This window comes from Schistocerca nitens, chromosome 1, assembly GCF_023898315.1.
Source record: "Schistocerca nitens isolate TAMUIC-IGC-003100 chromosome 1, iqSchNite1.1, whole genome shotgun sequence".
Classification (NCBI taxonomy): Eukaryota; Metazoa; Arthropoda; class Insecta; order Orthoptera; family Acrididae; genus Schistocerca; species Schistocerca nitens.
The window spans coordinates 623,153,301-623,171,226 of NC_064614.1; the positions used below are offsets into that span (position 1 = coordinate 623,153,301).

The 17,926-nt window shown below is 39.7% G+C and overlaps 1 protein-coding gene across 3 annotated transcripts in view; it reads right to left on the reverse strand.

Moving 5' to 3' along the window:
* The window catches only part of LOC126257579 (putative epidermal cell surface receptor), a 445,086-nt gene that overhangs the window by 68,314 nt on the left and 358,846 nt on the right, over positions 1-17,926 (reverse strand). For 2 of the 3 annotated variants that reach the window (XM_049955575.1, XM_049955576.1), the window contains exons 9-11: positions 5,645-7,210; positions 2,151-2,207; positions 1,221-1,344 (exon numbers count right to left, since the gene is read on the reverse strand). In XM_049955575.1, coding sequence (XP_049811532.1) covers positions 1,221-1,344; positions 2,151-2,207; positions 5,645-7,210 — 1,747 coding nt within the window. The remainder of the gene's footprint in view (positions 1-1,220; positions 1,345-2,150; positions 2,208-5,644; positions 7,211-17,926) is intronic. The other variant, XM_049955577.1, reaches the window with a different exon arrangement.

Consider the following 17,926-nt stretch of genomic DNA (forward strand, 5'->3'; position numbering starts at 1 on the left):
ACTTGTCCAAAATGGATGAGGCTAGCCTCCCAGATCGACTGGCATCTTGTTTCAAATCGCGACTAGCACGGAACTTGGTTCACCATTCTGAAATGGTGGTTTTCAACAGACATGCTGTCCCATACACATTCTTCATTTTCTGATGGATGTTTATTAGTGTTTTTCCTTCAGCAGCCATGAAAGAATAACAGCATGTTGGTCCTGTTTGGATGCATTTGGTAATAACATCACTATAATTCACATTTACACAGTTACTGCAAACTCATAGGAAAGACAAGAATGTCACACTAATCCCTTGCCTACACACTGTTTTGCATATATGCTGCATCAGTGGCCTCAAATGGAAACTTACACGAATTCAAAACAATCACTGGAAGCAGTTACTTCCATAAAATGTGTAGGAGTATGTGAACAGACTAATATGGAGTGGAATCACCACATAAAATTAATTGCATGTAAGGCAGATGCCAGACAGATTCATTGGAAGAATCCCCAGGAAATATAGTCCACCAACAAAGAAAGTAGCTTACAAAAAATTCATTCAACCAATACTTGAATGCTCCTTATCAGTATGGGATCTGTCCAGACAGGACTGATAGATGAAATAGGGAACATCCAAAGAAGAGCAGCATGTTTTGTAACGGGTTTATTTAATATGTGTGAAAGTGTCAAAGAGGTGCTCAGCCAACTTCATTAGTAGATGCTGCAAGAGAGGCATTATGCATCATGGTATGGTCTACTGTTGAAGTTCTGAAAGCTTGCTTTCCTAGAAGTATCAATCAGTATAGTGCTTCCTGCTGAGCATATCTTGCGGAAAGTGCATCAAGATAAAATTAGAGGGACTCATGCCCACACAGAGGCTTACCAGCAATTGTTATTCCTTGAATCAAACATGTCTGGATCAGGAAAAAGGGGATGTGACAGTGGTACACAAAGTACCCCCTACCACACACGATAAGGTGGCTTAACACTACTAATAGTTTATTAACGATTTAATGTAACTCCTTTCTGTATGGGAACTGTGACTGAAAAGCTAAGGAACTTTTCTTGGTTGCATTCTCCACACATCATAAATATTAAGGATATTATGATGTGCTATATTTTAAATGACTGTGTTTTTAATTTTACTGAATTCAAGTTGTTCTTTCAAAAACCTTTGGGAACATTAAAAAACAGCAACAAAAAGAGAACCAAGTATGAAGAGTGTCATATCAGCTTACCCTTTATCAGATGTATATCTTAATTCTATACGACCATGTAAACCAACCAACACTGGAGGTACAGAAAACACAAGCCGGACTGATGTGGGATCCACAGCCTCCACGATATGGACTGTTATGTCACCTGTATGCAAGAAAGAAACAGAACACTTACATGAAAATGATAAGTAGAATAGCAGTCATATATTAATATACATGTACGAGGGCCTGCTGAAAAGTAATACCTCTGAAATTTTTATTCTGTTGTCAATATTGGTTGAGGTATTATATATCATGCATATTACCCAGTCAATTTTCCCACTTCAGTGACTCAAGCTGCAACCCTCTACCACTAGAAGGCTCTGAATTGTAATGTGTAACATAACTGTGTCAGTGCATGGAAAAAAGTGTGCTGCAGTTGAGTTACTGACTGCAGAAAACTTCATCCACACATGGAGCACCATCTCCTTCAGCTTGACAATCTCAGACTAGATACAAGCACTGTGACATCTGCAACAATCTGACATCTTGTGTTCACCGTCATCAGTCATCCTCTATACTGTCTCAACTGGGCTCCATTGATTTTTATCTGTTTCCAAAACTTAAAGAACACCTTTGGAGACTTCACTTTGATAATAATGAAACATGGCAATATTAAGTAGATTGTGCCTCTGTCAACAATGTCAAACATTCTACAGTGATGGTATCAACGTTGGGAAAAATCTGTTCAGCACCTGGGTGACTAAATTGAGAATAAATATGTATACATGAAGAACATAGCTGTAGAATATTAATAAAGTTTATTTTATTTACAAAGCCTTTAAAGTTTTCACACAAAAAATTCAGGGCCATTACTTTTCAGCATGACCTCCTATTTTCTGTAGGGCAATTAATTCATTTGGAACAGGACTACAGTGAATAATTATGAAATGTCATTTTGAACATACTAACCTGTCTTCTGTGAGGGTAGTCTTGGAAATCCTGGTGGCAGGTTATCTATCCCAAATCCTGTAACAGGCCATGAACTTAATTGTATGAACTTTAAAGCCTAAGATAGAATGTTTAGATGTGTGTGAAGTCCTAAGGGATCAAACTGCTGAAGTCATCAGTCCCTAGACTTACACACTAATTGAACTAACTTATGCTCAGGTCAACACACACACACACACACACACACACACACACACACACACACACACACACACACACAATTACAAACAGTATAAAAGTCAATTTACTTTGAGCTCTCATTTTAAGAAATAAGGAACTGGTGAAGATTTTTGTGGTATAAGAGGGTAAATAGTCTGAGGCTTTATTATGTGGTAAGTAGTTAAAGGGCAATCGACATTTCTCTCCAATTATGCAAATACTAGTATATGTTGTATTAACTCCTTAGATCCTTTCACTAACTTTTTGCAAACTCTCTTATTAAAATAAACCTCTTCGAAATTTATCAGAAATCACAAAATAATGATCCTCCTCCTAACATGGAATGCCCCATGAAACTACCTAGTAATTCTGATTTTTTTTTTTTTTTAAAGTATTTGTAATATAAGTGGCATTACTGAAGTACAACTTTAGAATTATACCTGCCATTTATTATACTTGCCCTTTATCCTGTATACTACTAAAATTCAGTTGATCAAAATGATGATGATGATGAGGATTAGCTTGTGATAAAGAAACCATGATGCTAATAGGGACATATTGCACTTAACTTCAGAAAACCATATCTCTTTCAAAAATAACAGTACTCGTCATGTGAAATTTCTCCTGATGCAAATGCAATGTTACATGTGTCACCACCAAAAGCTCCCAGAAATTAACAACAATACATGATCAAGCAATAAGGAGATGGAACCTGAAAGGAGGAAATATGGTATTAATAGCAATAAAGAGGGAAATAAAAGAATATTAATAATAGAAGAAATTTTGAAAGCATCAGCAAGAAAACAGATGTTAAAGAAAGACAGTAAAAAAATCTCTTTCAAAAATGATGATGCAAAGAGGAAAGATGGAAGAGGTATTTATTCAATTACTATGTTGCCAACCTTTTCCTTCATTCATCACAGTAATGGAAAGTCCTGGATAGAATCAAAATTATTGAGAGGATAGATATCCATTTATCTTACATAGTGATTATTGATACAACTGCTTCTGTATCTATCTATTGCTAGCCTTTACTTTTTTAAGGTGACCCGGTAGACTGCTCTTTCAATCATTATTTTCCTTCGCTCATTCATATCTATAATCTCATATTAAAGACACACTACATGGTGTGATTCAAGTTCACTGTCTCATTTTTGCTGAATACAATCTGTCTTCCAAATAAAATTTCCAGTTTTTGCTTATTTAGCTTGAAGGGAAAGATAGCACATTGTTGGCATACATTCAATATCTCTAGAAACAACCATGCTTATTTCTGCCTCAGTATCAAGCACACTTAAACTGTCTTTACCTTACTGCTGGCTGAATACAGAGTGTTTCCTATTCCCCCTAAATTATCTCAGAACATATGTTAACCTTCCTCTTGCCTTCACTGAAAGAAATACCTCAATCATAGCTTCTGATGGCATTCTCACACTTTTGATCAGTCTTTCCTATCATCATTACTTGTGAACCAATATCCCACACACCTCACCAAAGCAGCATGCATGCAGATATCAAATCAATTTTCTAACATTATTCAATGAAGATTATATGACTGGAGAGAAAGAAATAGATGAGATCATAACTTGTACTCAGGTTTCCATTTCCTGAAACTATTTTCTGTTGCAATTCCTGAAACAATTGTCTTAAAGCACAAAGACAACAGTACAGGCCTCAATACATACTGGTTGTATTCCTACTTGGGAAACTGTTTTAGTATGAACAGATATTACAGATATAATTACCAATGAGTTTTGCTGAGAACCTGTGGTGACCATTGATTGCCAGTGACTCTGGAATGAGGAGTGTTCTACCTTCAGAGTCAGTGAGCTTTGGAACCAGTACTTTTGTTGTTGTTTTCAATGCTCTGCTATGTTTCATGTGACTGCATGATTATAAAGTGTGTTTGAGAGAATAAAGTTGGTTATTTCTCTCTGTGGAATTCATCAGCATTGGTAAAAAAATTCACAAACCTTTTATCATCCTTTTCTTCTAATGTTACTCATATTTTATCCCGAAGAGGACAAACAACAACCTGCACACTTGATACCAGGAAATTTAGTCCAATTAAAGAACATGCTCAGATTATTTAAAATAGAATTCAGTTTCCGTATTCAAAATAACACTGTGACCTTGTGAATGCCTCCTCATTCTTCCGTTAATTGATAAAAGTCATAAATACATCAGATGTCTCTTCCTGGTACCAATTTTAAGTAGTTATGGACCTTTTACAAGAATTAATGTTCACTTTGGTATCATGTTCACATGTGTCACAAAATCTAAAATGTACACAATTATCCAGCAGGTTATTTGGGTTCCACCATTTAAAACAACTCATCAATTTCAAAGTTGTATTATGCTCCAAGAATATCAGATGATTCACAAGCATTTGTTAAATTTGGACTTAGTATACAATTTTTTCCTTGCAATTATCCTGAATACATCTTCTACTCAGACTGTTTTATCACATAGATTTCATTTACTTCTTTTGGTCTATTCAATATCATTTGTAGCTCTTCTGTTTGGTTTCACAATGAATTGTTTCAGCACTGAGCCTTATTTATACCATTTGTATGTAATCCAGAGAACTCTCAACACTAGCAGAAACTTGTGATTAGATGTCAGTAATTTTCCAACAAAGTTAAATCCACGTAACATAATACTACAGGATTTATTTAAGAAATTAACATATGGTCACTTCCATTTATACTCCATTATGCACGTAATTAATTTATAAGAAAAAAAAAGTAGATATATCTTTTGCAATTTATAACTGTGTAAAACTCACCCTCAATGTTTGATTATATTTTGGAAATCTTGTATTTAAAAAGGACAGAATTACATAAAATTAAATCTTAGAATTTTATAGCCAGCACTGCACCACCCTTCCATGTCTCCAACAATTTTATATTGAGGCAAGCATAAGTTTTCAATGAAAGCATAACAAATGGGTTGTACTGTTCCACCACTCTGGACATTTTTAATTACAGCGTTAAAAACTTAAATATAAAATTAAATGCTGTAGGGTACCTGCACCTGTAGTACTACTTACACAACAAAAATAAAAGAATTTAGAGCCTAGGGCTACCAGAACTGCCCCAAGTCAATGGAATAATCAATTTGCTTGTAAAGTTAAAAGTTGGCCACCACTACAGAACATCACAGCACTCATGCTCCTCATTCCACCAATCACAAATATAAATATATCTTTTCCCTGTCCCACTACATTGCTGCTGCAATAATTTAATGGATCCACCACCGCAGTTCTATCTACTGCAGATATTGAGGGCAGGTACCTGAATGGTTTCGAGGGTCAGAAAGAAGACCCTGCTGGTGCAGACGCGCCAGTAGCTCCTCAGGAGTGGTCGGAGGACCACGAGGGTGACTGTGAGGTGACACCATGGTCCCCTGCTGTGAGTTGTAAAGGGGTGCTTGGGGGGCAGCATGCTGTTGAATGTGGTACAAAAAGTCTTCAGGGATTTGGAGAGGATTAGGTTGGAATGGTTTCTGCCCTGTAGATTTCTTTCCTAAAATGTCATGTTCAGACATAATATCAGCTGATGATGATTGTGATTTTTGTGCTAAGTTTATGTAAGCAAGTTTATCATTCGGAAATCTATTGGAGTCTGGAGCAGTGTTTGGTAAAGCGTCTCGTTCTCTTGCACCTTTAGGAATTGTCTGCTGAGAAGCAGTGTTTGGAATAACAACATCATTAAATCCTTGTGGATTTGATGAACTCAACCATTCTCCATGGAACGTATGTGGTGGTAAGGCTTTCTGAGGAGCTGGTATTTTATCTGGGATGTATGGAGGCGATTGGGCAAAATTCTGGCTATGGTGTGGATCTATAATATCAGGGTTCTGCAAAAATATTTCATGTGAACCAGCACCATTACTTGTGGTACCTGGCACGTGATAAAATACCTCATGAGGGTGGACAGGATTGTGAGAAACTTGTACCTTAGCACCTGGAGGAAGAAGTCCCTGTTGCTGAAGTTCTCTTATTAGTTGTTCCTCTAGAGAGTCTGGGTACTGTTCAGGAGGATGAAATTCTGTAGGTATTTGTGGAAAACCTAAATGTTTAATTTTGAAGTCATTGTGTTCAGGGTTTTTCACCACTGGTCTGGAGACACCATGGGAGGGTGCAGGAGTTATGTAAATTTGTTCTGACACTTTGGATTTGGAGTCATTTATTTTGGAAACAGGCCCAGGTTGTGTTGCATTTTTCTGTCCAGCATCAAGTTCTTTCAGTAGCAAGTCTGTACCTGGCAATCCAGTAGAAGTCATTCCAGCTTTACTGTCAGTTGTATCCGGTTTAGTTAAGCCTGTTGAATTTTTAACCGAGATATTGTTTAAAATGTTTGTTTCATGTTTTCCATAAGTTACAGTGGGCAGAAAGCTATTAGAAGTATGGTCATCCAAGTCAAGCTGTCCACCATCCATTGCACTTCCAAGCTGTTTGGCATTAGAAGTCATGTGACTAATGAAGTCATTATGTCTGTGGTCAACCAAGTCAGTTTCCTGCAAGGGAAGAACAGGAGTTTTTGGAATGTACTCAAGAACATCATGAGATTTATTTCCTGTGGCCATCATAGGAGGCTGTGACAAATGATCAGGTGCAAAAGGCCCCTGAAAAACATGAGAAGGTTTTTGTTCACTGATATTTTCTTGGAAATGTTCCATAGGCATTGACACTGAAGACTGGGTACCTTCCTGTGTTGTTACTGAAGTTAAATCTTGTGATGGTGACTGGGAAAGTGAAGGGTGGTAAACAAGTTTTGAATCTGGGGAGACATGGGAAGAGTTGTCTAACTGGTGATGTCTGTGTTCTGTCCCAAGCAGTCTGTCCATAGTGTCTGTCCCTGAAACAGTACAGTAAGAGTCAGGGACTGAAATCTAATTACATTATTTCAGAAATGATTTATGACTTCAGTGCAGATATCTATAAGAATAGAGGTTAGCTTAAGGCTACCAGGTAACACAAACATTAAATATGACAATATTACAGAAGGAAAGTTGCCACTCACCATATAGCGGAGATGCTGAGTCGCAATAGGCACAACAAAAATTCACACAATTATAGCTTTCGGCCATTAAGGCCTTTGTCAGCAACACACACACACACACACACACACACACACACACACACACACACACACACACACGCACACACACACACAAATGCAACTTGCATACACACCTGCAGTCTCAGACAACTGAAACCACATTGTGGGCAGCAGCACCAGTGCATGATGGGGGTGGCAACTGGGTGGGGGTAAGGAGGAGGCTGGGGCGGGGAGGGGGGGGGGGTTGTATGGTGAGGATGGCAGACAGTGAAGTGCTGTAGTTTAGATGGGGGACAGGAGAGAAGGTGGAGGGGGGGGGTGTAAGTAGCAGTAAGGTGAGAAATAAGAAGAAATTAAAAGACTGGGTGTGGCAGTGAAATGACGGCTGTGTAGTGCTGGAGTGGGAACAGGGAGGGGGCTGGATAGGTGATGACAGTAACTAACGAAGGTTGAGGCCAGGAGAGTTATGGGAATGTAGGATGTAGGATGTATTGCAGGAAAAGTTACCAACTGTGCAATTAAGAGAAGCTGGCGTTGGTGGGAAGCATCCATATGGCACGGGCTGCAAAGCAGTCATTGAGATGAGGTATATCATGTTTGGCAGCACATTCAGCAACAGGGTGGTCCACTTGTTTTTTGGTCACAGTTTGTCGGTGGCCATTCATGCAGACAGACAGCTTGTTGATTGTCATGCCTACATAGAATACAGCACAGTGGTTGCAGCTTAGTTTGTAAATCACATGACTGGTTTCACAGGTAGCCATGCCTTTGATGGGATAGGTGATGTTAGTGACCGGACTGGAGTAGGTGGTAGTAGGAGGATGTATGGGACAGGTCTTGCATCTAGGTCTATTACAGGGGTATGAGCCATGAGGTAAGGGATTGGGAGCAGGGGTTGTGTAAGGATGGACAAGTATATTGTGTAAGTTCGGTGGACGGCGGAATACCACTGTAAGAGGGGTGGGAAGGATAGTGGGCAGGACATTTCTCATTTCAGGGCATGATGAGAGGTAATTGAAACCCTGGTGGAGAATGTAATTCAGTTGCTCCAGTCCCGGATGGTACTGAGTTATGAGGTGAATGCTCCTTTGTGGCTGGACTGTGGGAGTTTCGGAGGTGGTGGGAGACTGGAAAGATAAGGCACAGAAGATTTGTTTTTGTCCAAGGTTGGGAGGATAATTACGGTCAGTGAAGGCTTTAGTGAGACCCTTGGTATATTTTGAGAGGGAATGCTCGTCACTGCAGATGTGACAATCACTGGTGGCTAGGCTGTATGGGAGGGACGTCTTGGTATGGAATGGGTGGCAGCTGTCAAAGTGGAGGTATTGCTGGTGGTTAGTAGGTTTGATATGGATGGAGGTACTGATGTAGCCATCTCTGAAGTGGAGGTCAACAACTAGGAAGGTGGCTTGTTGGGTTGAGTAGACCCAGTGAAGCAAATGTGGGAGAGGTTGTTGAGGTTCTGGAGGAATGTGGATAGGGTGTCATCAATGAATCTGAACCAGTTGAGGGGTCTAGGATTCTGGGTTTTTAGGAAGGATTCCTCTAGATAGTTTGGCATAGGATGGTGCCGTGCGGGTGCCCGTAGCCTTACCCTGGATTTGTTTGTAGGTAATGCCTTCAAAGGAGAAGTAATTGTGGGTGAAGATATAGTTGGTCATGGCGACTAGGAAGGATGTTGTTGGTTTGGAATCCATAGGGCGTTTGGAAAGGTAGTGTTCAACAGCAGTAACATGGGCATTTGGAATGTTAGTGTACAGGGAGGTGGCGTCGATAGTGACGAGCAGGGCACCGTGTGGTGAAGGTACAGGAACTGTGGAGAGTCAGTGGAAGAAACAGTTGGTATCTTTTATATAGGAGGGTAGGTTCCAGGTAATCAGTTGAAGGTGTTGGTCTATGAGAGCATAGATTCTCTCAATGGGGACACAGTAACCGGCCACAATTGGTCGTCCTGGATGGGTGGGTTTATGGACCTTAGGAAGTATGTAGAAGATGGGAGTGTGGGGAGTGGTGGGGTAAGTAGAGAGGTTGACTCTGGGGAGGGGTTCTGGGATGGGCCTAAAGATTTGATTAGTGACTGGAGATCCTGCTGGATTACCAGAATGGGGTCACTGTGGCAAGTTTTGAAGGTGGATATATATCTGACAACTGACGAAGTCCTTCCGCCATGTAATCCTTACGGTTCAAAACAATGGTGGTGGAACCTTTGTCTGCAGGTAGGATTATAAGGCCAGGATCAGTTTTTAGATGGTGGACTGCAGTTCTTTCTGTGGATGTAAGGTTAGTTTGCATATTGAGGGATTTGGGGAACAATGCTGAAGCAAGGTTCGAGGTTAAGAAATTATGGGAAGTTAACTGGGGGCAGTTTGGAGGCAGTGGGAGTGTATCACAGTTGGATAGAGGATTGAACTGAGTTAGGCAAGGTTCAATATTGGTCTTTGGTTGAGCCTGATTGGTCGGGTTGGTGGCAAAAAAGTGTTTCCACTGTAGGGACCGAGAGTAGGAGAGAAGGTCTTTAACAAGTCCTGCGTGACTGAATTTGGGAGGGGGGCGGAAGGTGAGGCCTTTGGAAAGGACTGATATTTCTGTGGGATTAAGGCTCCTGGAAGGAAGGTTCATGACTGTGTTGTGGGTCTGTTAGGTTCTGGGTTCTGTGTGGTGGTGGGAGTTTTGGAGGGTGGGGTAAGCGTAGTACGTCTGCGAGACATGGTTTGTAAGCTATGATGGGACATGGGGGAGGTTTGCAGGTTGTTGTAGAGGTGGTGGACAATGGTACTCCAAGGTGGGAATAGGAAGTGAGCAGGATGGAAAGCTTTTTGACGTGGCATTGTGCATGTTGCTCAAGTTCCTGCAGGGCAAGTTTCAATGAGTGTTAGGGGTTCCAGGAATTTGGAATTACATAGCAGGAGAATTTTGCGGATGGAGAGAAGGTACTGCAAGGAGGATTGGGCTTGGTTGATATGGTTTTGCAGGACTATGTTGGGGAGGGCTAAGGATTGGCCAAATCTGAACAGGTGGAGGTCATTGTGAAAGAAGGTGTGGCAACCAGAGATGGTCTATTTGATGATAAGGCCATTAGGGGGGATTTCATGAGCAAAGCAACGACACAGGAACAGAATGTGGGACTGGGATCTGGCTAGGGATAAGGAAACTTTTCTGTATTGATGCAGATGGGAGGAGCAAGGATCCATGGTGGTGCAAAAAATTCAAAAAATTATGTAAAAAAGTAGAATTATGTCCAAAACATTAAACATGTAATGGTAATTTAGAAAATCAAGACAATTAGACAAAGTGAGAAATTGTTGTGTGCAGGCTATTCACCAAAGTTAACAAGTGTCAACATTTTGTCATTGTGAATTAATTCTAAGCAGTTGCATCAGTTATTAATATCTTTATCAAAATATCTGTTTGTTAAGAAAACAAATTTAAGCATCAGAAAGCTATTAAACATTAAAGAAAATAATAAATTATAAATACTGACACATTCATTTTCAGGGACTCATATAAACTAAAGTTATGAGTCTCTACACTTCTAATGAATATCTGTTGATAATTTTATATTAATGGGCTGTATTAGGTCTTTTGCAACATGCAGAAATTTTTAGGCTGCTAGTGTGCTGCCAATTCATTGGCAGGGACTCAGTAAACAAAAACGAGGAAAAGCAACAATTCACATGAAGCTGATTGATATGTGGCACACAGAAACAGTAACAGTACAGAGTCATTATAAGTTTTTTTAACTACTGCTCTTTTTTCAGTGCTTGAGGCCCCCCTTATACAAAGAGTGATAAAAATAGTACTGCATGTGTGTTTTCACGTCTTTCAATGAGCCATGCAACACCCAGCTACAGCTGAATGGGTGCCTTTCCTTGTTTATGTTAATTGTTTCCTGCTTAGAATTTCCATTATTGTAATATTGGTGAAGATCAGTATTTATGGTCCCTTTATTTTTTCTGAGCAAAGTCCTTCGTCTTTGCACTAGCTAAAAGAGAAAATCCTCAGTTCTTTCCCTGGCTTCTGTATTGCTATTAGTATACTATGATTACAGTATCAGTTACATATGCGTGCTATTCACAAGATTTTTGAAATGGTAAAAAGTCAATATAGTATTTGCGTCTTGCTTTTATGGTATTTTTAAATGGCAAGATTTTACTACGTGCTCTGTTGGTACATTCAGTAACTTCAGAAGAAATCCTACTGCAGTAAAATGAGTAGCAGGAGAGGAGGAGCAAAGTTTTTTAACCCATTAGTGAGCATGCCTATACGTAAAGTGCGCTAACCACAACTAACATTATCTAGTACCATTCCATTGTTGTTTTACAGTTGTGAGCCCATGACTATTCCTTCATTATTGCTTCAGCTAACACAGAGATAAGTTGTATTGTCATACGTTCAAATGAACAGCAGTAATATAAAATACATAATGTGTTAGGTGAGGGAAAAATTATGATCCAGGCAAGAAAATGACCCAGATTAAGAAAGATCATGGTTCTCTTGTGTACTGGAGTTTTACAAAATTAATGGAGAGCAAGTTCAAGAAAAGCACTATGTAATGTCATGACTAATTATTGATATTGTAATTGTCCAGTACACAATAATCTTTAACATGATCTACAAGACAGCTGGATGTACCTCAGTAAATCCCAATAATTAAAATAATTAAGCACTTTAGCAATAGTTGTAACATTTGAAAAGCAATTGTTTAAAAACACTATCTTTATTAAAATTTTGCATAAAAACAATTTATGTTAAAAATCTGACGGTGTCAAAGATTTACCCTTCTGTTATAAAACAGAGTCACAACCAAGTTTTTATGACTATGTAGTGTTTCATTATAACATTTACAATATTCTAGAATCAATAGTATAATTTTCACCACAAATTGTTATCTGTCTATGTAGGGGTTGGTGTCAGTTACTTTTGTTGTTAGTTCTATTTACAATTGGTAAATGTGCATGGTTGTTGGCAGTACAGTTATGGTTTTGAAGATTGGATTTAAAATTATCAGAGAAATAGAATGTAATAGCGGGTACTGTAAAAGTATGTGAATTTATCTGCTGCATCTGGAAGCAATAAATCAAAAGACATATTCCAATGTTGTCAGGTTATTATCTTATTATGAAGTATCCAGGACCTGTCATACCTAAATTAAAGTTAAGTACAATTTTTTATAACATTCAAGTAGCTAATGACATGTGGTAATATGTAATGTTGAAGTACCAATTAAATCACCTGACTAACTTTCTTTTGGAATAGTCTGATAGTTACATTAGAATATACACTCTGCAAACCACTGATGTGCATGGTAGAAGGTGCTTAGCATAGTACTACATATTATTTGTTCTCCCATTTCCTGTGGAGCATGGGAAGAATGTCTGCTTAAATGACACTGTAATTAGCCTAATCTTGTCTTCACAGCCCCTACAGAAGCAGAATATAGGGGTCTGAAATGTAGTTCTACATTCTTTATTTAATGTGAATTCTTGAAACTTTGTAAACAGGTTTTCATTAGTAACTGGCATCTGTCTCCAAGAGCCTTCCAATTAAGTCTTTTTAACAATTTCATCATACTTTCCCAGGAGTCAAACAAACATGTGACCATTCTTCCCATCCTCCTTTATGTAAGCTCAGTATCCTTTGTTATATTTGGTGCAGTTCCCATGGGATTATTCAGATGGTATGATTCAGATTCAGGTTCAGATTCTTTATTAGTTATTAGGCATTTGTACCATGCAATAGATTTCATCAGTACATTTACTTATTAATGTTATAAAATATGTATTGACATTATTTACATGGTTGTATTTTGCATTTCTAAAACTACTTCTAAAAAATAAAATGAGTTTACTAGCAAGAAGCTGTGCAGTTTTTCCTTAAATAATTTGACTGGAATGCTTGTGACTTGTTTACACAGTTATATATTTTGATTGCCATGTAGATATGACTATTGTTTGCTTTTGATGGTCTGTTTTGTGGTAAGAGCACAGTACTGTTTGTTCTTTTATAATAATCAGGTTTTTGATTTGTTCCACTCACATTTGGTAGTTTAGTGAGTATGTAATTAAGACTTTCCAGAATATATAAATTACAGTTATTTCCCCAGAGTATTTTCCAAATTTTAAAATAGACTGAATAAAGGAAAAATATGCTGTCCTTACAAGTTCAAAGGTGACACATGACATCAGTTACTTCAGCAAGTATATTACTCTTGATAACTGTCACTTGTTTTATTTGAGTGCTCCATGTTAGTTTGTTGATAAGTGTAATGCCTAAAAATTGTACATTTTACTTATCTATTTTTGTAGTCTTTGACAGACTGACCCACATATTCTGTGTCTTATTTACATTTAACAGTAAACCATTCGCACTGGACCAGGATGCTGCACTTTCTTTCACCAAATTCATTCTTCTGACAAGGTCTCCAAATACATAGTTTGCAGACAAAAAAGTAGTGTCATCTGTGTACACATTTGTCTTTACATTTGTATTATTTGATACATCATTTATTTATAACAGGAATAGAAGAGGTCCTAATTTTTATCCCAGTGGCACTCCATGTTGGATCTCAAGTGTGTTTGGTAACTAAGCTCCTGAACTCACCACCTGCTTTCTTTTATTAAGATATGATTTCATTAGTTTCAGACTTTTGCCACAAATTTTATAGCATTCTATTTTGGAGAACAAAAAATGGTTGTCAACACAATCAAAGGCTTTACTCAGATCACAGGATGTTACTTGTGTATGACCATGGTGCTTTAATGCTGATGCAATGCTTGTAATTAATAGTTCTACTGCCTGCATACATGATTTTTAAGTAGTTTCCTTTGTAGACTGCCATCATTTTCCCCATTGTCCTGTAAACAACTGAAGTCTGTTATCTGCCTTACTTAAACTGAGCTTCTGTGATCATTCCATTTTGTGTCTTTGCAAATTGTTATACCCAGGTATTTGTATGACTTGACTGATTCCAGTTGTCTGTTGGGGTAGTCACAGGATTCTACTGTTCTGCATTTTGTGACTTTAACAACTACACATTTTTGAATATTTAAAACAAACTGTCAATCTTTGCAGCACTTTGAAATCTTACAAACACCTGTCTGGAAATAGGTGCAGATTGTTTTAAATAGTATTCTGTTATAGATACCTGCATGATCTACAAAATGTCTGAAGTTATTACTATCTACTGTCAGCCAGATGATTAATATCCAGCATGAACAACAAGGGCCCCAACACACTTCTTGGGGCACACCTTAAATTACTTATACCTTTGGTAATGACTCACCAGGTAGGCTAACAGTTTGCAGCCTCCCTACCAAGAAAGGCTAACATTTGGCTCATATGTCACCAGAGCAAATGATAATGATAAACTAAAAAATATCCCCAAAAACAAACTTTATCTCTGCTTGAAATTTCACCCATTCATGAAACACAGGTGGAAATGATAATAAATCATACCACAGTACAAACTAATTTGCAATTGAAGTTGTCATAAAATATTTGTGGATACAATAAAGAAATATGTATGGCTAAAGTACTGTCCTACAAAAGTTTTACTCGACTCTGAACCCAATACAATTTTTTATCTGGTTATTAGAGACTATAGTAATGTAGCAAAAGTGTTGTAAATGAGCATTTTGACACCTATGCACATACTAGAACAATGTATAAAAAAGGTAATCAGGTTAAACAAGAAGGTACCATTCATGTGAAACAAGGAAGAAACTAATTGGGACTTAAATAAAAGAAATTCTGCTAGACAGACTGTAATTGTGATCTACATCCACATCTGAACACTGCAAACCATCGTGAGATGCATGGTAGAGGATACATCCCATTGTATCAGTCATTAGGGTTTCTCCCTGTTCCATTCATTTATGAAGCATGGGAGAAAAGATTGTTTGAATGCCTATGTGCATGCAGTAATTATCCTACTTTCTCAGGATAGTTTACATCTGTCTTCAAGAGTCTGCTGTTTCAATTCCTTTAGTACCTGTGACACTCTCCCATGGATTAAACAAACCTATGACCATTCATGCTGCCCATCTCTGTATACATTCAGTATCCCCTATCCCCTGTTAGTCCTATCGTGTACAGGTCCCACAAAGCTTTCAGTATGTCGTGTGAGAAAAGCGCGAGTTAGGTTTCATGTAATTGATGTTTTCGAAAACCATGCTGGTTGACATTGAGCAGGTCATTCTGTTCAAGATATCTCATTATGTTTGAGCTCAGAATATGTTCTGAGACTCTACAACAAATCAATATCAAGGATATTAGGCAGTATTATTGTGGGTCATTTCTACTACCCTTCTTGTAGATGGGTGTGACCTGTGCCATTTTCCAAGAACTGGGCACGGTTTTTTTGTTTGAGGGACCTACAATAGATTATAGTGGGAAGAGTGGCTAACTCAGCCACAGATTCAGTATAGGATCTGATAGGGATTCCATTGGGGTCTGAAGCTGTGGTCAGTTTTAATGATTTCAGCTATTTCTCAACACAACTGACACTTATACTTATTTCATTCATCTTTTCAGTGGTAAAATGATTAAATTGGGACAGTTCTCCTGGGTTTTCCTTTGTAAAGGAACATTTGAACATTGATGCCACTAATAGCCTGTACATATGACCAGATTTTCTTTGGATTTTGTGAAATGTCATTTGATAATATTCTGCTACAGTAGTCATTGAAGGCATCACACATTGCACTCTTGATAGCCAAATGTGTGTCATTCAGCATCTCTCTATCTATTGCCCTACACTTTGTTTCACACCCATTATGCAGTAATATTTTTCTTTAGAAGTTTTTTACAGTGACTGTATACCATGGAGGTTCCCTCTCATTATGAACTGTTCAATTGGATATGTATCTATCTATCCAGTGCATGGTCAATTATTCTTTAAACTTGAACCAAAGTTCCTCTAAATGCTCCTGATCTGTGCTGAAAGTTTCAAGTTCCTCATTGAGATATAACATTACTGATTTTTTTAATCTAGTTTACTGAACATATATACACTCCTGGAAATGGAAAAAAGAACACATTGACACCGATGTGTCAGACCCACCATACTTGCTCCGGACACTGCGAGAGGGCTGTACAAGCAATGATCACACGCACGGCACAGCGGACACACCAGGAACCGCGGTGTTGGCCGTCGAATGGCGCTAGCTGCGCAGCATTTGTGCACCGCCGCCGTCAGTGTCAGCCAGTTTGCCGTGGCATACGGAGCTCCATCGCAGTCTTTAACACTGGTAGCATGCCGCGACAGCGTGGACGTGAACCGTATGTGCAGTTGACGGACTTTGAGCGAGGGCGTATAGTGGGCATGCGGGAGGCCGGGTGGACGTACCGCCGAATTGCTCAACACGTGGGGCGTGAGGTCTCCACAGTACATCGATGTTGTCGCCAGTGGTCGGCGGAAGGTGCACGTGCCCGTCGACCTGGGACCGGACCGCAGCGACGCACGGATGCACGCCAAGACCGTAGGATCCTACGCAGTGCCGTAGGGGACCGCACCGCCACTTCCCAGCAAATTAGGGACACTGTTGCTCCTGGGGTATCGGCGAGGACCATTCGCAACCGTCTCCATGAAGCTGGGCTACGGTCCCGCACACCGTTAGGCCGTCTTCCGCTCACGCCCCAACATCGTGCAGCCCGCCTCCAGTGGTGTCGCGACAGGCGTGAATGGAGGGACGAATGGAGACGTGTCGTCTTCAGCGATGAGAGTCGCTTCTGCCTTGGTGCCAATGATGGTCATATGCGTGTTTGGCGCCGTGCAGGTGAGCGCCACAATCAGGACTGCATACGACCGAGGCACACAGGGCCAACACCCGGCATCATGGTGTGGGGAGCGATCTCCTACACTGGCCGTACACCACTGGTGATCGTCGAGGGGACACTGAATAGTGCACGGTACATCCAAACCGTCATCGAACCCATCGTTCTACCATTCCTAGACCGGCAAGGGAACTTGCTGTTCCAACAGGACAATGCACGTCCGCATGTATCCCGTGCCACCCAACGTGCTCTAGAAGGTGTAAGTCAACTACCCTGGCCAGCACGATCTCCGGATCTGTCCCCCATTGAGCATGTTTGGGACTGGATGAAGCGTCGTCTCACGCGGTCTGCACGTCCAGCACGAACGCTGGTCCAACTGAGGCGCCAGGTGGAAATGGCATGGCAAGCCGTTCCACAGGACTACATCCAGCATCTCTACGATCGTCTCCATGGGAGAATAGCAGCCTGCATTGCTGCGAAAGGTGGATATACACTGTACTAGTGCCGACATTGTGCATGCTATGTTGCCTGTGTCTATGTGCCTGTGGTTCCGTCAGTGTGATCATGTGATGTATCTGACCCCAGGAATGTGTCAATAAAGTTTCCCCTTCCTGGGACAATGAATTCACGGTGTTCTTATTTCAATTTCCAGGAGTGTATCTTTCTGCTTGTTTTAGCTGTCCTTTGTACTTTGGTAATCATTGTTGCCACAATTGCATCATGGTCACTGATACCAAT